The 23,181-nt window shown below is 35.5% G+C and overlaps 1 protein-coding gene across 1 annotated transcript in view; it reads right to left on the minus strand.

Annotated features, from left to right (window-relative positions):
* Positions 1-23,181, minus strand: part of CNTNAP2 (contactin associated protein 2) — a 1,485,958-nt gene that overhangs the window by 1,413,008 nt on the left and 49,769 nt on the right. The window contains exon 3 of the mRNA XM_055084701.1: positions 12,517-12,710. Within this exon, the coding sequence (XP_054940676.1) occupies positions 12,517-12,710 (194 nt within the window). The remainder of the gene's footprint in view (positions 1-12,516; positions 12,711-23,181) is intronic.

The raw sequence follows: 23,181 nt of genomic DNA on the forward strand, positions 1-23,181 counted from the left end.
ATAATTAAGCAAGTGCATTCAAGCAAACAAAATTTATTTGCCAAGAGTTTTAACATTCTATTAGTTCTTTCTCAAAGTCAACATTGAATAAATTAGTTACTTGGCAAAACTGTGTGCATAAGTGACACTTGTAGTACAGATATCCTCATGGTCACCAGGGGCACAAACATACTTAAAGTCACCCAAGATGACCGGGCTTTTGTTTACAGTTATCGCAGTGATTTTTACTGTCATTATAACTAGATTATATTCTTCTTGAGGACAGATCTATCAACTACTTACTTGAGATCTTTAAACCACTTTTAATATTGTGTTCTATGATTGATGATGATGTTAATAATAATAATACTGATAAATAATTAGGAGGAGGTGAAACGAGAGGAAGATAAGAAGATAAGCCTACACTTATGGCACATTGTTGTAAGCAATTTAATCTATCCAATTCTCACAAAACCCCATAAGGTAGACACTACTGTATCCCTTTTACAACTAAAGCGACTAAGGTCCATAAAAGGTTGATTAATATGGTTAAATGTTCACTGTTACAAAGTGTTAGAAAGGGTTCTGATATTTCAAGTCCAGCTCCAGAGCCCACACTCTCTTGTTCTATATTGTATATGCCCTCAGATTGTTTTCATTTAGTCAAAATAAGCAAGTGGTCATTATAGTAATGGTGCTTCTTGCTAAACCAAAGAAAGGTATTTGGCTCCATATTGAGTATTGGGGTCAGTATACCTGGATTTGTGGCTCAGATGTAAGTAACATCACATCTTTCAGATTCAGCCCATTTATCTTCAGAATGAAGTACTTCAATTTAATTCTACACTCTTAAACATCTATTTTGTGCTTGGCAGTGAACTCAGTACTAAGAATATTAGTGAGATGTGCCCTAGAGGACTGCATAAACTCCAACATTCTTCCAAAGGTGGAGAGTTCACATTATATAACTTAAACATTACTGATTTAAAGGATATGATTTCAGAATTCTAAAGAAAAGTCAGCTTTCTATCAATATGTATACTATCTGAAAATCGGGAAAGAGACATGATTATGTATAGAGTCTCACTATTCATTCCTTCCTATTTCAGTAGAAGATTCATCTGCTAGCAATGACTTCCTGTAACAGAGAAGGACAAACCTGACTCCATATTGGATCTATTCCTTTAGCGCTAACCTTTGTGCTCTGTTGCCTGTGCTTAGTCATGCTGGCTCTGCACCTTTGTAATAGAATGTTGCCTACAGCCTGAAATATACATGACGGTCCATTGTCAAGGCTCTGCCTCCAAGGCTTGATCTTTAAAGATATAACACTTTTCACTCATATAGAAATAAAAAGTTGCAAAACAGAGAATAACATTTGCCTTGTTGGAGGTTTCTAGGTACATTGCACCCTGGCCTACATGGACAGCTGCAAGAACAAAGGATTCAGGGACCAAGAAGTCTGCCACAACCAGCCACGCCCCCTCCGCTTTGAGCATAAAAGAAGCCTGAATTCTAACTCGCGCACAGTGGCTCTTTGGGAGACTCGCCTAGCCCCTCGTCTTCTCCCTCTGCTGCCTTTCCAAATAAAGTTGCTATTCCTTGCCCCAAGACCTCATCTCTCTCTCGAGTCACTGGCCTGTCGTGTGGCGAGCAGTGTGTTTGGACTTAGGGACATTCCCACTTTCCTCTGCATTCCCAATTTCTTGCCTATGTAACTAAGGACACTCAGTTCCTCAAGAAGCCTCGACTGACCATGACCCTCGAGCACTCTGAATGAAGCATTTTTTTGTGTGTTCAACCTGTGCATCCTCTATCCATTAGGACACATATAGTCATACAATATAATATACAATATACAATACAATATAATTATAAATTTAAGCATTTAGCATTACCACTAGATTTTTTTGCCCCTAGAAGGCAGTAATTGTGTTTATCTCCAGCCTTCAGTAAATTGTAGGCCCTCAGTAAATGCCTGTCAAAGCTGATTCTCTTTTCATGATCTGTCTGCAATTTGCGCTGCAAATTTTAATTCTTCCAAATCTGCCTTCTGGTTTGGAAACACAGGAGCCGATTTTAAGTCCTTTTTCTCACGAGAGTTCTTCAAATATTGAAAACAACACACTCTATCTTTAACGTGTATACACAGAACTTGTGAATATATAATTTTAAAGTTGAAGCATAGTCGGTTTACAATACTGTGTTAGTTTCAGGTGTAGAGCAAAGTGATTTGGTTTTTCATATATATGTATATATACACATATATATACATGCAATTCGTTTTTTTCAATTCTTTTCCATCATTAGTTATTGCAAGATATTGAATATAGTTTTTGTGCTATACAGTAAATCCTTGTTGATTATATGTTTTATGTATGGTAGTGTGTATATGTTAATCCCATGTTCTTTTTTTTTTTTGCGGTGCGTGGGCCTCTCACTGCTGTGGCCTCTCCCTTTGCGGAGCACAGGCTCCGGACGCGCAGGTTCAGTGCATTTCTAACAAGCTCCCAGGTGATGCTCCTGCTGCTGCTGTAGAGACATCTTTCAGCATCTGGCTTCCGAGAGGCCTCACACTCTATCTGCAGCTTCTCTACCTCCATGGCTAACCAGCAGAATCTGTTTCAGCGAACACTTAGGAGTCTGTTTTGGAGTCTGCTTATCTTATTCTTTTCCACTAGCCTAAGAAGATAGGAAGGAGGACTGTAGTCAAAAATAGGTTATTTTCCTTGATTTCCAAAGTCAATAAAAGTGAATTCATTAAACTAATTTAAGGGAAGCATCATGGTCATATTTTCTCTGAAGTTTAATAAAAACGTATGTGAAAGACCTGTCCAGGATCCGCGGCATGTGGGATCTTCCCGGACCGGGGCACGAACCCGTGTCCCCTGCATCGGCAGGCAGACTCTCAATGACTGCGCCACCAGGGAAGCCCACTCCCATGGATTAATGTGAATGCTTTTAAGCTGTAGATTCTGATTTGAAAGGTCTGTGGTGGGTCCCTGAGATTCTGCATTTCTAACAAGCTCCCAGGTGATGCTCCTGCTGCTGCTGTAGAGACATCTTTCAGCATCTGGCTTCCGAGAGGCCTCACACTCTATCTGCAGCTTCTCTACCTCCATGGCTAACCAGCAGAATCTGTTTCAGCGAACACTTAGGAGTCTGTTTTGGAGTCTGCTTATCTTATTCTTTTCCACTAGCCTAAGAAGATAGGAAGGAGGACTGTAGTCAAAAATAGGTTATTTTCCTTGATTTCCAAAGTCAATAAACGTGAATTCATTAAACTAATTTAAGGGAAGCATCATGGTCATATTTTCACTGAAGTTTAATAAAAACGTATGTGAAAGACCTGTCCAAATGCAATTTGTACTGTGATGCATAGGACTCCATGTGACAATGAATAAGATCACAATTCAAATGACATAAATTAAATTTGCATATTCTCATTTATACTTGAAAATGAGTTATTAGTCATTTCAGGCTGAGATGCACAGATGTAATATAATGCACTTCCCAATGCATTAATAGAGAAAAGGCTCTTTTGAATTTCCAAGAATAAATCCAATATAAAATACTATGGTAATATATCTGGAAGTCACAAATTTATAAAGTCGAATAACAATTAAGTGGTTTATATAAGTCATTGTTCTAAACTCTTCATGTGAATTATCAACTTATACCAATAACCTGTATTGAGATCAGTACTATTGAGGTAGGTGAATTAGTTATTATTATTATTTTATAGATGAGGAAATTTAGGCATAGAATGGTTAAGGAAACTGCCCAGAGTTACACAGATCTATGTAGCCTAGTTATGACGACTGGCCTGAGTGGTCTGATTCCAGAATGTACCATTGGGCTGTTATTTCCACTGCCTCTCAGGGGCTGCAGCCACACAAGCAGCATGGTTTACTGTGCTCTAAATCCCCCCTATAGGCCTCCTAGTGTTCCTCTAAATTCCACTAAATTATCACTTGAGCAGAGTAGAGACATGCACTTTAAATGAGGGAACTGATATTTATTTATTTAAAATATTTATTTTAAAATATTTATTCAATATATTTGTAGGTACCTATCTATTAATATGTTATATAAATTTGCATTCGCTTGGAGTCATTTAGCTTCATGTCACCGAAATCCAACCTTGATCTGATAAGAAAAATATTAGCATCTCCATTATTTGAGTCCAGAGTAAAATAAAACACCTGAGAATATCCTTATGCTTAATGAGAACACTCCCCCTTTCAGAGAGCTCTCCCAGCAATCAAATATACTTAAAAAAATTACAACAATGATCACATATATCCTCTTTTATCTCAGAGATGGAAAACACACTAGACAGAATGAAGGATTATATACTGTTATTCCAATGTCTGTAAGAAATCTTACAAGATTATATCATTTTCCTTTTCCTGTGTATGCCAACAATATATTCACTATTATTAATAAAATTTTTATCTTCCAAATTTTGGAAAAAAACTAAACACACAACCATGTTGGTTAGAATGGTTCTATATACTTGTATACGTGTAGAATAGTGAGTGACTCACAAGATTCCACAACTCGTGTATATCTTGAACTAAATCTAGCCACACTTCTCAACCACTACCACCACAAATTAGTCAAATAAAACATTCACCACACATCCAAAGTAGAGGAGATAGAAATTTAAACACCGATGGCGCTATAGAGAAAGTACCGTAAGGGAAAGATGAAAGAAGTACTAAAAGTAAAAAAAAGCAAAGCTTACCCCTTGTACCTTTTGCATAATGACTTAACTAGTAACAACTTAGCAAAGAGACCTTAAGCTAAGCTACCCGAAACCAGACGAGCTACTTACGAGCAGTAATTAGAACGAACTCATCTATGTGGCAAAATAGTGAGAAGACTTATAAGTAGAGGTGAAAAGCCTAACGAGCCTGGTGATAGCTTGGTTTACTGTGCTCTAAATCCCCCCTATAGGCCTCCTAGTGTTCCTCTAAATTCCACTAAATTATCACTTGAGCAGAGTAGAGACATGCACTTTAAATGAGGGAACTGATATTTATTTATTTAAAATATTTATTTTAAAATATTTATTCAATATATTTGTAGGTACCTATCTATTAATATGTTATATAAATTTGCATTCGCTTGGAGTCATTTAGCTTCATGTCACCGAAATCCAACCTTGATCTGATAAGAAAAATATTAGCATCTCCATTATTTGAGTCCAGAGTAAAATAAAACACCTGAGAATATCCTTATGCTTAATGAGAACACTCCCCCTTTCAGAGAGCTCTCCCAGCAATCAAATATACTTAAAAAAATTACAACAATGATCACATATATCCTCTTTTATCTCAGAGATGGAAAACACACTAGACAGAATGAAGGATTATATACTGTTATTCCAATGTCTGTAAGAAATCTTACAAGATTATATCATTTTCCTTTTCCTGTGTATGCCAACAATATATTCACTATTATTAATAAAATTTTTATCTTCCAAATTTTGGAAAAAAACTAAACACACAACCATGTTGGTTAGAATGGTTCTATATACTTGTATACGTGTAGAATAGTGAGTGACTCACAAGATTCCACAACTCGTGTATATCTTGAACTAAATCTAGCCACACTTCTCAACCACTACCACCACAAATTAGTCAAATAAAACATTCACCACACATCCAAAGTAGAGGAGATAGAAATTTAAACACCGATGGCGCTATAGAGAAAGTACCGTAAGGGAAAGATGAAAGAAGTACTAAAAGTAAAAAAAAGCAAAGCTTACCCCTTGTACCTTTTGCATAATGACTTAACTAGTAACAACTTAGCAAAGAGACCTTAAGCTAAGCTACCCGAAACCAGACGAGCTACTTACGAGCAGTAATTAGAACGAACTCATCTATGTGGCAAAATAGTGAGAAGACTTATAAGTAGAGGTGAAAAGCCTAACGAGCCTGGTGATAGCTGGTTGTCCAAGAAAAGAATTTCAGTTCAACGTTAAATAATACTAAAAACCACATTAAGTCTCAATGTATATTTAATCGTTAGTCTACAAAGGTACAGCTTTTTAGAAATACGACACAAGACAAAAATCTCATGACCTCTTAAAATGAGAATCTCACAATACAAATGTGTGTTTAGAAAGGTGATCAAAATTCACTAGTAGAAGCATTACAGTATATGCAAAAGGATCTGGACTATCCACTCAACTTATTAAAATTCATGAGACTTTAAAAACACTACGTATCCTAAGAGAGGTGTAAATAGAAAAATCTATGTCACAGAAATAAGAAGCCTATTCTAAGTTCACCTTGGAAATTATTTTCTTCCATACAATTTCTAAAGATTTTTTACCCTATTTATATCAAGGGTCATTTCAGAAAGGGTTTAATGCAGATAACTCTGATATGTTTTATTTCTCAAAAAACTGTCTATAAAATTATTCTGAATATGCCTGCCTGGTCCATTTCCCCAAGTGTCTGTTTATAGCAACGATGCACGTGTGTACATAAACAAGCAAGGGAAATTCCTATCTATTGGTGAAAAAACTCCTTTATTGTCCTAAGTGAAGAAGAGGCTGTTATTATCTGATAGAAGATATATAAGCAAGTGACAGGGATAGTTGTCTTCCTCAGTGTCATATGCAGGAAAAATTCTAGATTTTTTGGAAAGAATTTAAGTATACTATTGAACTGTGAAACAGTTATGTTTTACATCTATAACTGGAACAGATTTTTAAAGTAATTTGAAAAATTAGTGCAACCACTACAACAAATGGTTGAAAAGATAGGACAGAATAATCCATTCATTTTTAAACACTGTCCCTTTACATGGCTCATTGGACACATGGCCATCATTATGATAACAATTTGTTTCAAGCACTGCAGTGCACTTGGCATAGAGCGAGGTCTACCAGCCATGCCTCACGAGCCTAGCCTGCACTGCACCAGCAACGGCCACTCCATTTGCGAATCGGAAAATATGCCAGAGATTTGTCCACATTCCACTTCCTACTTTGTCATGTTTCCTTCATCTACAATATTTTCAGATATTGTAAATCATGAATAAGGGTAAACAGAGGTCAATTGGACCTGGAAAGGACAGAGGGAGACTAACAAATCTGGAAATTATAACAGACTCTAGTCACTGAATACAAATACTACACTAGTTTTATAAAATGCTTCTAAGATTGGCAATTGATGACACACATTTGTAAATCCTTATTGTTTGCAAAATTTCTTACATAATCTCACTTATATCTCCCAAAAGGCATCATTCCCATTTCTCAGTTTAGGAATTTGAGGCACAAGGGACTTCTGCGATTTTATAAACCAAATAAATGAACACAGATACTTGAATTCAGACCTTTTGAATCCATATCTTGGCTTTCTCTTTCCAAGTACCTAGTGGTAGGCTAACCTAGAAGGATGTTTTGGGAAAGTTTATTATGCAAATATTGGTTGATGGGCTCTTTGGTTAAAAAAAAGTAGAGAATACATGTTCCCGCTATTGACTTGATATTCATAAAATCAAAGAATTTACTAAATTAATCTGTTAACTACTATTTGCTTTCCAGATTTTTTAAATGTTTCAAATTTGTTAGAAACAATTAAGTTTTATGCGTGTATATATATATTTGTGTGTGTGTGTATTTGGGGAGAGCATGTAAGCAACAAAGAGATCTGAGTTTTTTTTAACAGATCTAGGAAATTAATACTCTACTTAATATTGCTTAGAGAATACAAAATTATATATTTTTATATTCTTGATAAGGAGCTAAGTTTGTAATTTAAATATAATTAAACATTCCTGTTCTGTGGGACTTTCCTTTCAATATATTCAGTGATTACTGATCCCACTCTGACACTATTAATGAAAGGGATTAAAACAGTTTAAAAAAATAATTAGGAATATGTAAGCGTATTCTCACTATTTAAAGACAATTTTAAAAAGAGAAAGAAAAACTGTGTTTACATTGCAGGTAAATTTGTGGTATGTTACTATCCTGAAAAACAATAATAGTATGTAAGGAAGGCATTCACTACTAATACTCCAATTTCCTATTTTGGCTCCAAATATCTACATTCAAAACCAGTAATTGAATTACCTAAGCAAAACTAAATGCAGCCACTTAGAAAAACGTGCTGGAATTCTTATTGAATTAATGTTCAATGGACTTTTGATAAGAAATGCTTATATAAGAATACTTCTTCTCTCTAACAGATTATACACAGGAAATCTGAAAATACCTTGAAAAGTATGCAAATTAGAGTTTGTGGAATATGTAAATGCAAATTAATTTTTGGCAATTTTACCAACCTGCACATAATTTCCTTTTATATTGGAAAGGAAATTCTAAATAGAAGGAAATGGCATTGAGGATAAAGTGTAAAGGAGTCTATTATGCTTAGTATTATCAAAGAGGAATAAGAAGCTTGACTACTTTAGCACATTTAGCAACTCACATATTTGAGTATTAAATATTCAGCTAAAGTATTCTTCAGAGGTCTTTTCAAGAACCATTCTCATCCACTGTGAGACTCATGACTTTAAAATCTTGTGAGACTGTCGTAATTCTTATCTACATGACCTATTCCTCACTTATTTTAACATATAATCCAATGGTCATAAAATAATTCAGAATCTCCATACGGACATTTAATAAAAATATTATAATAAAATTGGTCATGGTTGTCCATTTCTACAATCATAGAAAGAATAACCATTGACATTTGTTAAAAACAGTATTTAAGTGATTGAACTTACATTATTTTGCATTCTTCTCAGGTAATCAATCATTTTAGGAAAAAATAGGAAAAGCATCCTTAAAACTTCAACAACTTTGAAATCTTTTGACTCTCTGAAACTTTACATTGTATAAGGTGTTATCCATCAAAAAGCTATCCAATCTTATCTATGTGAGAAATCTCTTTTTTTAACTAGCTTCAATTTATTTTATTTTTTCTAACATCTTTATTGGAGTATAATTGCTTTACAATGGTGTGTTAGTTTCTGCTGTATAACAAAGTGAATCAGCTATATGTATACATCCCCATATCCCCTCCCTCTTGCATCTCCCTCCCACCCTCCCTATCCCATGCCTCTAGGTGGTCACAAAGCACTGAGCTGATCTCCCTGTGCTATGCAGTTGCTTCCCACTAGCTATCTATTTTACATTTGGTAGTGTATATATGTCCATGCCACTCTCTCACTCTTTTAAGTGCAATATACATTATGCTAAACAGTAGGAGTAAAAGAAAGTCCGATATTTGATTACCATTTTTAATAAACTTAAGCCCAGTATATTTTTGGTTGAGATATGTAAGTGCTAAATTATAATCGCTTAGTGCATGTTAAGACATAAGTTCAAAAGTACTGAAGAACTTTTAGGAAACAACAAATTTTATCTCTTTTAGAATACATCAGAGTGCTGGACTATTTTTCAGATTAGCGAGGGTTAAAATATTTCTATCATAGATCATTAAAGTAATGTAAATTATGTTGCAGGCTCATTGGCACTTAAGTATATTTTACAGTGTTTAGTTTGTGTCTCAAATTTGTTTTGATGTTTAAAATTTTAAAATTAGCTCACTATATTTTCATCTAGAAATAATCATTCATTGCTCACCACGTACTCATTTTTAATGAGAAATACATGATTTTAAAGGAAGCAACAAAATGAACACAAGAAAGGCAAAAAACAATAGGAATATACCGCTTATCACCATCAGAAAGGGCTGAGAGTCCAGTATGTAGATGTAGCCTACCTTCACAATTTGTGATATTTTCACTGAATGACCTTATCTCCCTGACTCAACCACTGGCATTTTATGTAAACCAGAAGAGTCCAAGTCACCCTCCTTAGTTCTTTGAACTTACCTCTTTGTATTTAGTCAGAATGGGACCCTCCCTTACTTCTAAGTGTCTGAAAACTAAAGCTCTAGTATCACTGCATTTTAGCAGTGATCTTTAGAGCAGCCATCTTTATAAACTACCTTAGTGCATTATGATAGGAGAGGATTTGACATTCTCTCAACTGTGGGATGAAAACTTTACAGAAACAGAAATCTGAAAGATAGTTTAGAGTCTGGCTGCAGCCACTCAAGTAACTGCATTTTCGGTTAGCACCCACAGAGAGTTAGAAAATAATGAATGCTCTACTGGAAGAGTTTGTGATCTGACCCTCACTCATCTACACCCAGTTAGTTGTTTGGTCTGTTGTTTGGTTAGTCATTTGGTCAGTCTCTCTCTCTCTGCTCAACTTTAAGGAAGGTCCTTTCTAATTTTCTCTTCTACCATTGTTTTTCACAGTTGATCTCCTCTATCCCCACCTTACCTACAGGCTGAAAACCAATCTAAAATATGGTTCTCAATATCGACTGCACATTAGAACGATGTGGGGAGCTTTGAAATCTCAACGCCTAGACCACCTAATTCCAAATCTCTGGAGGTAGGGCCCAAACATCCATGTCTTAAAGCTTTCTAGGTTCCATTGTGTATCCAGGGTTGAAAACCACTTTTCTATAAATTATGCCTAAGACTTTAAATTATCTTAATTGTGAGATGAAGGCTTTCCATAAAGAGAAATCTTCTCCTCTACTTGCTTCCTACAATTTACATATCCCAATATACAAATGTTCTTGCCATACAATCATGGCTTAATAGAAGTTACTTCTACAGGACTACTCTCTCATATGTACTTTTTATTATCAGGATATTATAAACTTATCTCACATGACAGTTATGATCACTGGTTACTGCTGTGGAAATGACCACCTACCCAAGCTTGGAGCACTAAACTCTGCATACTCACAAAAATTGCTTGAGGATTTTTAAGATAGAAACTCTCTAGGAGTGGACCCTGATCAGGTTGAAAATCCCCAGCATTCTGTCTAATACATAAATTAAAAAGAATTTCCTCCCATTCCTCCTTCTCCTTTTTGTTTAGTATTGATGGTTTTACTTGATTTTGGTTATGGCTGCCTTTTAAAATAATTAAACTAAAATAGATCCCTCAACATTTAGTATTTTATAATAATTTATTTATATGGTGTGAATATTTGATTGACTATACACAACTTTCCAATTTAATTAAAATAATTTTAAGAGTAAGTAGGTTAAACTTTATATTTTTCTCTCCTAATAAAAGGATAAAGTGCCTATAGATCTGTAATAGGGGTTTAAACTACTACTGTAATATGAGAATGTTCTTTTCCTACCACAAATCACTGCTCCTACTCCTCTCAATTATTTCTTCATAATTTCAATAGTTTACTCAAATTGAAGATCTCTGTTTCGAAAAATATCAGGGTCATTAATATATATTCTACTTACATGATTCTGATTTAATTGGTCTGGGTGTGCCTGGCATCCATATACTTTAAATTCTTCTCAGGTGACCCAAATGGATAGCCCAGATTGAGACCTGCTGCCCTAAACCTTGAATAGAAACTTCAGCCTAAGGAAACTTTCTTCAATGAACAAGAATGAATGAATGGATGAATAGCTTCTCAGTGGTTTTAATAGATAAAAACTGGCAAACGCACACACCTCAGAGTGAAGACTAGGAATATTTTAAAACGTTTAACACTGGGGAGGGGATGCTATTCGTGGTGCCTGATGTGTTCCAGAGCCATGGCTGGTCTTCCATTTGCTTTTTCTTTAAAAGAAAACTATTTTTCTACCTTATTTTTCTCTTCACAGGTAGCTAAGAAGTGGTGCTCCATCCCAACAGGCCCTCATTGAAACAGAATAGAAAACCGGCCTGGGGCTGGCTTCCAGCAGGAAGTGAACCGTTTCAGAGTCCACAGTCCCCCTGCCCTGTGTCCATCAGCTCCTCTAAGCCCTGTTGGCAATAGACCTTCTTACCTGTTGTCCTTTAAAGATTTAATTAAACATCTTCAACAGAAACAGTCTGAGGCAAATAAGTGTGAGCAGATATAAGAAATGGAAACCTAAGTCGGGAGAATTTTTTTTTTCATTCTATTTGCTTAATTCACAGTTCAGAATTTGCATACAATGTGTACCACTGCAGATCTGTTCTATAGACAAAGATATAGTTACTTGAAATATTGTGCTTAAAGACTTCTAGTGTTCTATCATCATTACATTATTTACCAGATACTTTTCTTTTTCTGTTCAGGTTTCAACACAGTTTTATTGGGTGGTTTTGTTTTCTGTGAAACACACCAGAGGTTGGGGGAGGGGACACATTGACTTTACAATATAAGGGTTTTCCAGCACTAAGGAAAGGCACGGGGTGGGGCAGGGTAGGGCATACTGGGAATTGGATTCATTTTCCCACCTTCTTTTGCTTTGCTCACATTTCTCTTCTCTCTCAGCAAGTACCAGAGGACATAAACACAAAGAATCAAAAATAGCACGATGACCCTCCAACCAGGCTACTCCCAAGCCTTTCCCCAGGCTGCACCAGGGCTGGGAGGAGCCAGGTAGCTGCTCCCAGCCCTAGGACACACGGGAGTCTGCTACCATTTTCAAATACCTGCAACTCAATTCTATGTCTTTGCCTTTCTGACAATGACTCACCCAGATATTCCCATCTTGATGGTAGGGTTTCCAATTTCTCCCTGTGTCGCTGTAGAGCATGCGGTATTGGGTCACCCAGTCTGAGCTGCTGTATCTTCCTTGGGTTGCTATGGCACTGATCTGCTTTCGATTGCCAAAGTCAACCTGAAGCCATTGATAATGGTCACTGTCTGAAGGAGACCATCCCCCAGCACCTGAATAATGTAGAGACAAGAGGGGGAAATAGGTATTTAATGTTGAACTTCTAAAATTGACAATGGATCATTCTGCATCTTTTAATTGCCTTGGTAGTACCATATTTCACAGATACATTATGAAGTGTCCTTTATAGATGCCACTGGGACTTCAAGTAATATTCTTAAAGCTGGGTAACACTGATACTCTAACCTCCTTATGAGAAAATGTGCTCATTTTCTCTTGAGCAAATGTCTCCATAGTTCCTCAGTTAGGTCTTGTTAGTACACGTCAAAGTCTAATTGGCTGAGGGTTGATCAATTTACCATGAATTCTTCAACTAAAAGTCACTAGGAAAAGATATGTAACAATCTATTATTTCCTCGTGTAAGGGTTTATCTTTTAGTAGACCACAAATGAGACAAAAAGCAATTATACACAACTCTACAATATATTTTACTTTAGAAAGTTCAGAGTTCAAAGAATGCTAGTAGTTCCCAAGATGAGGCCTAATATTCCATTAAGCCCTTGGACTCCTGAGAACCAAGATATATAGTAAATCAGGCAATACATTTACTAACAATTAAGAGGTAGACAACCAATGACTCTAGATAACACATTTCTAGGAAAATAATTTGAGTCACTAAATGAAGTGAAACTTCTTTTGGTAAATTAAAATAAATGACTGGCAAATAGTAAGAATGCAAAAAAATTTATTAGAAAAATAACACTAACATAGATAGAACAAAAAGAGTCCTAATTTATAGCACTATGTAAAATAATTATGGTTGTACATAAATACATTACAGAAAATATGGCATAATGCTTAGAGCTAAGAGGCGATATAATTTTTTGAGTAAGTTTGGTTACTAATGGGAGTAAATAATAGAAAAATATTCAACAAATTATCCAATATACAGTATATCAAAACATGTGCATCACTTTTCAAATAAGGAATTTAAATGCTGACAGGAAAATAATTTATTTTATGAGGAATATGCTAATAAAGATCATTTTGTAAATCATCACTGATATATCATTCATTTCATGATGTTTATATGGCTTATTTCTGCTTTCAGCCATGACAGAATAGCTCTCCCACCACAAAAAATTACAAAACTGACAAAATGTATACAATTACCCTTTTAAGGGATTGGCCAACAGAGCGTATTGGACCCTGATCCATGAGAGAAGATAAACAAATGAGGTGAGCCCTGCCAGCTTCCTGGCTTTCTGCCTGGTTCACTCTCCAGATCATGGCACATGGAAGACTATTCCAAACAGGCACAGCAGCATCACTGAGATGGAGACAGAGCAGAATCAAAGCCCCTGAGGAAGCTGGAATTTATAGGACAGAGTACCAGGGAGGGGGCAGCTGTGCAGAGAAGGGGCTCTGGAAATGTACATAGGGTCACCAATGAGTCTCTGCAGTTCAGACTCTGAATGAATACTAAGTTGTGTATTTGCAGACCAAGACTCCACTAGACCAGGTAAGGGGAGATCTGAAATGAACAACAGTCAGAGGCTTCACAGGGCTGTAAGTAGTCTGATTTCAGACTGGATAAGATTGAGAAAACTTGAACAAACCTAGGCAATCAGTAGAGATCTCAGAAAGGGAGTAGAATAATTTAATCCTAAATAAGGATTCTAATCTAATCCTACTGTGGACACATCTGAACAAAGGTTGGTAACAAGCCTGAAAAAAGATCAATCTGACCCACAAATAAATTAACTCCTCGGTTGAATGAAACTCAACACTCCATTAAGGAAGACCATGAGAGTTTATTTTTCATGAAACTTTCATGAAAACATGAAAGAAACTCAACAAAATAGAATCCATAATATCCAGTACAAAATTTTTTAAAATATTAGATATTTGGGGACGCAGTAAAATGTGACTCATAACCACAGAAAAGTCAGTCAATAGAAATAGACAGAAAAATGACAGAGATGATGAAATGAGCAGATCAGGACCTTAAAACAGAGATTATAAATTTGTTCCATATTTGAACAAGAACATATAGATACTGATGAAACAAATATGAAACCTTAATGGAGAAAAGAAACAACAAAAGAGAGCAAAATGGAAATTTCTGAACTAAAAATTATACCTGAAAATAAAACATTTACTGGATGGGCTTAACAGCAAATTAGAAACTGAGAAGAAAACATTAGTATACTTAAATACAGGTCCATACAAACCCTTCAAACCAAAGCTCAGACAGGGTAAGAAGGCTTAAAAATGAACAATACTTCAGTAAGCTGTAGGATAACATTAAATACCTTAACAATCATGCAAATGGAGTAAGAAAAGCAGAAAGGGTAGAGACTGAGGCAGAAAAAGATACATCTGAAGAAATAATAGTTGAAAAATATGAACCCAAATATCTGAGAAATTCATTGAATGCCAAGCAGAGTAAATACAAAGAAAAACACACCAAGGCACATCATAAAGAACTGATAAAAGAACAATGCCAAAGAGAAAATCTTAAAACTGTTCAGAGGGCAATAACATCTCAACAATAGCAATGCAAGCCAGTGAACAAGGGAGCAACATATCTGAAATGATGAGAAGAAAAAGAAAGTGTCAATGTAAAATTCTACATCCAGCAAAAATATCCTTTAAACATGAAAGTAACATAATGATGCTCAGGACAAACGCTGAGAGAATTCATCATCAATAGGTATGCTGTATAAGAAATGCAAAATTTTAGCTTCAAGGAAAATTGGCCATACGGAAATTCACATCTACATGAAGAAATAAATGCTGGAAATGGTAAACATGTCACTAAATATAAAATATTTGTTCATGTTTTAAAATTTCTGTAGAAGATAATTGACTGTTTAGAACAAAAATAGTAACAATGAATTAGAGGGTTTATAACAGATGTAGAAGTAAAATGTATGACTACAATAGCACAAAGAGTAGGAAGCAAGAAATAAATATACCGTACTCTGTTCCTTATGCTACATTTGAAGTGATACAGTATTACCTGAAGCATTAATTCTAGATCAAGGGTTTGCAAACGTTTTCTGTAAGGGGTTAAACAATGAATATTTTAGGCTTTGCAGACCATGCTACCTCTCTTATAACTACTAAACTCTGCTGTTGTAGCATGAAGCAGCCATAGAAGATCCAGAAACAAGAGTGTGGCTGAGTTCCAATAAAACCTTATTAATAAAGACAGGGGGCTGGCTGGAGGGTTGTAATGTGTCAACCTCTGCCCAAGATCAACTTCTGAAAAGAGAGGAAATTTAAAAATCTGTGCATTTTACTATATCTAAATTATACTTCCAAAACATTTTTAAAAGATTTATGTATATAATGTGTGTGTGTATATTTACTCTACATACATGCTTTCTATAGAAAGTGTGTATAACGACCTCATAACTACTTTCTCAGTCTTCATTCTCCTATTTCTTCAAACCACACTTCTACAAGAATGATGTTTCTAAAATACAAATCTAATCATATTTACTCCCAGACCAATATTTTTCAATTGATCCTCATTGCCTCCAGAAATAAATGGCCCACGCCTTCACACACAAAAGACATGCCTGGAACACACCCTCTATACCTACACAAATCCTCCCTCAACTTATCCTGGGGGATTATTATTTTTCCTTCAAGGATCAGCAAGTTCACTCCAAACATCACCTCTGCAGTGGATGCTGTGATATGCCATTTTGCTTCTCTTTTATGACTGGAGGACTTATTCTTTCAGATATTTAGAGTGCTGTCAGAACACAGTAGTTAGCTGTAATTCCCCTTCAGGAATTTCCTTGGTAAAAAAAAGAGGCATTTTACACAAGGTCACATCCCTTCCTAGGTCTGTACAGATGCAAGGATGGGCCAACCAGGGGCTATAAAGGGCCAGTACCCTCGTTCCAACTTAGGAAAACTACTAAGTGTCACTATGGTCTCAGAGGTCCCTAAGGAATTAGTTGAAACTTCCATTGAGATTGCATTGCATCTCAACTACTTCCTCTGCCTATTTCTGCTTCCTTCCCTTCTCTTCTACAGGTTTTCATCCTGAAGGTACTCCCTAAAAAATTTCCTACATGCTCTTCTCCATTTTGGAATTTGTATCCTGGGAAATCCAGTTCACAATATTTTCTTGGAGCCACTTTCCTTATAATCTGCTCACTAACAATATGGGTTAGTGGCCCCTGCTTTGTACTTTGTTATTTTTATGCTGTTTTTTTTTCCTATTGTAGCATCTAATATTTCCAATATTCATATATCATCCACATGTCTATTTTACTGAGAATTCTGTAAAATTTTGGAGAAGCCATAGATGGACAATATACCTAGTCATCAAGAAACCATACATATATTTTCTTATCTGTTAGATATATAATTCCAAACTTTGGAAAAATTCTATATCCAACTGCACATAAAGTTCTATCTGTGCATTATTAAAAAGGTGATTTGGTCATTGAAGTAAACAAGCAAATATTACTGTGAATAAAATGAGAAAAATATGTGCAATTGATTGATGAAATTTAGAATATTTCCCCTAACTAGTTTTTCCAAAAAAAAAAAAAAGAATCCAGAATAAATTTTCTCAAGTTACCCATTTTTTGCTACATTACAATTTTTCAATAAGGAAGCAATTAACATACTACTTAATCCCATTCATCTCATTACTATAAAAAAATGAATTTATTGTCAACTTTAAGGGAAGCAAAAAATCTAAAAGCAATGAAAATGTAAGTCAAAACTTATTCCTTGGCAGAAGGATATGTGGAGAGAATAGTGATTAGCCTCAAGGAGAGGGCAAATGTCAGGCTTTCATGAGGAACATGGTGGAAAGATGGATGAGAAGGTTCTTGTTTCCCTTTGATCTCTCTAGCAATGTAATTTGGGGAGGCTGATGACTTTGTTCATTTGGCTTGTGACATGTGTAACCTCTACTGATCCAAGGATTAAGAATGATACCTCTTTCATGACAAAAACCTCAGGAAATGGCATATAAGAGAGAAGAAGGGCTACCCCAATATATCATGGAGAGTATAAGAAAGAGGGCCAAAGTGTTCCCAGTGGATATTGTGGTAGCTCAAAGGAACTACCTTTGAGCTTTGAGCTTTGAGTGGTAAGTAGAAGAGGAGGTAAAGGAGGTGGAGATACTGAACATACTGAACATTCATAAACTCTTAGCTTCTAAGATGATCTAAGAATAACTCTCATCTAGAAATAATAGAACCAAATTAGATAACTAATAAATTGTTACAGTGACTTGAAAGATATGTATTTACATAGAACACCTACTATTCCCTAAACACTAGGAGGCTCTTCCCTCACCCCCTTTTTCTTCCTCTTTTTCTCTCTCTCCCTCTCCCCTTTCATCTCCCTCCACCCCTCCCTCTCTTTCTCTCTCTCTTCTTTTTTTCCTCTCTCTCACATAAACACATTTCTCTCCCTCCATATATGTGTGTGTGCATGTGTGCGGGTGAGTGTGTGTGAACTATAAAGATACTAGTGTTTGCATTCTGGATGCCCACCCTACTGGGGTTACTTGAGCAAAGAATTCTAGTAGAGAACTTGGAGAAATGGATGAAACCAACACTCTAAACTCAGGGATAGCTTATAATTGTGATAGACATTTCCGCTTTGTAATTTGTAAATTAGTACCCCTGAGAGCAAAGAGAAACTTCTTGTGTGGTTCAAGAGAGGACCTGGAGTTTATTTTCCAGTGATAAATGGCTCCTGTATAAACCTGATGCCGAAGCAGATGGTTATAACATCACCAGAGAATACAAGCTTCGATTCTAATTTAACAGAAAAAGGTAGAAAAACATTCAATTAAGGCTAGAACTACCTTTAATGACTGGTTGAGAAATATGTATCAGATGAAAAGAATAAATTGAAAAGGAGACTTGCAGGCCAGATAGCATTCTGAGTTCTATCTGAAGTAGGATAAATATGCTTCAACCAAGTATAGACACTTGTTATTGGAAGTAGCCAGAAAAGAGAGCCATGGCCATTAATTAATGTCTGTCATGAGCTAGAGAAGGGAAAACGGCCATGCCACCATCATTCCTAAAATATGGAATAAACTAATAAAATAATTCTAAAATAAAAGAGTGTAAAAGCTAATTTTGAAACAAAACAGAAGAAAAAAGATGTGATTTTATCAGAGTATAGGAAATTACCTCCAGAGACAAATTAGGACATAAGGAGAGAAGCATAGCTGCTTTAACTTTTTGAAACATTCAGATTATATCTCAAAGGACTGGTTTTACTCATAAATGTAACATTAGCTTCCTTGAATATTTATCAAAGGAGCTGCCAGAAAAGAAAAGGTAGCTAAAAACAAACTAAAAACAATAACACCCCCTCCAAAAAACAAACAGAACATAAAATTTCAAAACAAAGGACTTAGAAAAACAATAGACAAGAAGGCTCTTCTTTCAAATCAGGTGTGTGGATTATGAACATTTAGAATAAAAGGGAAATGGTCTGGGGGGTTGGTGATACAGAGGGTGGTGTTGGTGGGTTATAAGGATTTCCTGTTTTGATCACGTTTTTGTTTAATAGGAGACAGTAAATTTCATCGCTGTACCTCCAAGTTAACTTTAGCAAAGCATTTGGCAATATCTCTGATAAGTATAAAATAGTAAAATGTGGTCTGGGACATAGCAGTTTTAGGTAAATTCAAAAATGGTTAATAATTATGCCCCAAATATGCTGATTAAGGACTGTGTCAACTTGAAGCTAGGTCCTAACGGTATGCCACAGGCTTTCGTTCTGTATACTGTCATTTTTAATATTTTTATTATCTAAGACATGGAAGACATGCTTATGAAATTTGTCAGTTACATAAAGCTGGAAAAGAGACCTAATACGGTAACTAGCTGAATTATGATGTTAAATGTTTGACTGGCTGGAAATCTGAGCTTCTCCTAGCAAAATTTGTTTTAACACCAATGATAACCTAAAATGCCCATTTTGAACAAATGCATTATCAACTTCATAATTAAGGTGCATAATGCTTAGAAATAATTATGCAACCTTAATTTACTTTATGGGTAATGCAGTGTTAAAATTATGGCATCTAACTATGATACTATATTTGCAGTACTGCATTCAAACGTTTTGATACATTTTAATTAAGGCTTTACACATAAATAGAAAAAGAAATCACAAGCATCTAGTATTAGGAATTATCACAAAATGAACACACCCATATAATCATCACCCAGATCTATAAGGAGACCATTGCCAGCGACACAGACGTTCTCATTGTGTCCTTTTCCGAACATGGTCACCTCCCTCCTCCCCAGTGAACTGCTCCAGAGATTCATCCATGGCATTGTGTTTAGCAGTAGACTCTTCATTTTCTTTGCTGCCTAATACTACATTGTGTAATGTACTGCTCTTTATTGATCCATTATCCTAGGGTAGTGTTGAACATGTGTATATCTCCAGTTTGGAGCTGTTAGGAATAATACTGCCATCAACATTTTTGTTCATGTTTTTCAGCACCTCTTTGTGCTTTTCTGTTGGGTATATGCCCAGGAGTGGAATTGTGTGTCGAAAAATGTTTGTATTTTTAAAATTTAGTCTATTTTGCCAACAATTTTCCAAAGTAGTTGAACTGATTTTTATCCCCCTCGCCCAATACACTCCAGTAGTGTCACAAGTGTTTCTGCTGTTCCACATCTTTGCCAAAACTTGGCATAGTTAGCCTTCTTTTTTGTTGTGTTTTAAATTTAGTTTAGACATTCTGGCTCATTGCAGGTTTAATTTGCATTTTCTTGATAACTACCTTCATTCTGTTGATACCAAGACTTATTATAAAACTACTGTACATTAAGACAAAATTTTATGCGTGCAAGGATAGACAAATAGGCCAAATAAAATATAGATCCCTGAAACAAAACTACATGTATACATGTGTGTATCAGCAACTTAATTTGTGACAAAGGTAGCATAGGAAAATAGAGAAAGGAGGTATTTTTTCAATAATATATTCAGGGTCAATTGCATATCCACATGAAAAAAAGGGAAATGTAGCCCTGCCTTATACTATACTGAGATCAAGCTAAAAATGTTTAGATTTAATTGTGAAAAGTAGAACACTGAAGCTTGTAGACGATGAATTAAGAGAATAACATTATATTCTTGGGGTTGGGAAATATTTCTTAAACAGGACTCAAAAGCACTAGCTAGATAGGAAAAGATGGATAAATTAGATTATGTTAAAATTAGAGATTATTATCAAAAGACATTAATAAGAGGGTGAAATGGCTAACATGGATTGGGGGAAGGTATTTCCAAACATATAACAAGGAAAATGCTCATATCCAAGGTGTATAAACAAGTCCCACAAATCAATAAGACACATTCAGACAACCCAATTTTAAAAATGGGCAAGGAACCTTAACAGGCAGTTCACAGAAAAGGACAATACGCTATAAAACATCTAAAAGGTGCTCAACTTCATGGGCTTGACATTTTCAAAAAAACAATTAAAAAACTAAGAATGTTCAAAGAGAGTACCTACAATGATAAGAGGACTTAATCTTACAATATTGCTTTGAAGGGACCAAAGACGCTCATGCTTTGTAACAGAATATGAAGGAATAACTTAATTTCCAACTTCTACTATTTAAAAGACTAGAGATGTAAAGTTTCCCAGTGATGTAACAATACAAAACATTCCAAAAGTATATATGCTTTATGTATAAAAATTATTTACTTTTAACTCATCTTTTTGAAATTAATATTTTGCTTAAACTAAATGAAGATTTTACCTTTTAACTCAATACTCTCGATTATATTTGTCTGTCCACAGATTACTCATTATACCATAAATTCTTTTCATTTTGGAACGTGACCAAGGAAGAAAACTGGGGACTTCCCCGGTGACACAGTTAAGAATCCGCCTGCCAATTCAGGCGACACGGGTTCGAGCCCTGGTCCGGGAAGATCCCACATGCCTCGGAGCAACTAAGCCCGTGCGTCACAACTACTGAGCCTACGCTCTAGCGCCTGCGAGCCCCAACTACTGAAGCCCGCGTGCCTAGAGCCCGTGCTCTGCAACTAGAGAAGCCACCACAATGAGAAGCCCGCGCGCCGCAACAAAGAGTAGCCCTCGCTCGCCGCAACTAGAGAAAGCCTGCGTGCAGCAACGAAGACCCAACGCAGCCAAAAATTTAAAAAAAAAAGAAAATTGAATATTAAACTGATTTTAAGAATCTGAAACAAATATTTTGCTGGGAGAACAAAAGTTTCCTTATTAAATATGATTGTTCCTTCAAGCGTCCATCATACTACACGAAGAAAATTTGCACGGAGGTCTCTTTACAACGTTGAAAATATCCAGATATGAATTGCATCATTAGAATCAGTAAATTTCTTGCAATTAGGAAAAAATAAAAGCAAATTCATCTATTGAGGCCTCTGTTTACATATTCATCACTTCAGAGGCTGTATCTGAGTTGCGAGAAATAGACACTGCAGGGCAAGTTTAGTTTCACGTACTTTTCAAAAATATAAAATATTTTCAGGGAATTTTATAGGTCAATTATGTATTAAGATCTTTGATTTAAGAATGTCAATTTGTTTTTGAAAATGTCAATTTTTACCTTAGGATTGTGCTGTAAGAGAGAAGAAAAATGAAACCTACACACAAGAACTGTATTGCCCCATTAACTGCATTAAGGCTAGATAGGAGTTGAAACTAATGTAAACCCAAAATTAAGTTTGATGAGCTTTCTCTTCTAAATGGAAGACACAGAGCAATTTCCATTCTCATCACAAAGAGTAAATCTTCACAGGAGGTAAGCCTGGGCCAGGATGTAAAAGTGAAACTTGTACACAAGTCTAATGAAAAATAATAATTATATTTGATTAGAAAATCTTGAACCGTAATATGACCGTAATTTTTAAATGTACTTACCAAATAGTGTAAATGATGTATGATCTTATTTTTTAAATGTCCTGGAAATACTATGACTGGGAGAAAACAGACTCTTTGTGTGTGTTATTTCAGGTGATGGTATTAGGAAAGGAAAGTTAAAGTTATAAATAGTCAGATTTCAAAGTAACAATTTTTAAAACATCAAAATAACACCAACACTAGAATGGATTATCACAAGAAGTAGTGACCTTTCCATTACCGGGGATACTCAAGTGAAAGCTGCATAATAAGAATTTCTTTATAGGGGAATTTTACATAGGCAGTGAGATTAGACGCAATGTCCATTAATTTCATTTACAAAGAAAGTTGAAATGAAATACAAACTATTATGTTGAATTTTTCATCAAGTTGTTTTAAATTTCTTACTGCCTTTAAACTAACAGTTATGATCCAAGTTTTGGTTGATCTATTTTATTAACATCAGGGGAGATGTTACTTATACCATTGCTAAGTAACATTTGACTATATATAACTTTTATTATTAAAAATAATCTGATCGGGCTTCCCTGGTGGCGCAGTGGTTGAGAGTCCGCCTGCCGATGCAGGGCACGCGGGTTCGTGC

Source organism: Physeter macrocephalus, chromosome 5 (genome assembly GCF_002837175.3).
Source record: "Physeter macrocephalus isolate SW-GA chromosome 5, ASM283717v5, whole genome shotgun sequence".
NCBI lineage: Eukaryota > Metazoa > Chordata > Mammalia > Artiodactyla > Physeteridae > Physeter > Physeter macrocephalus.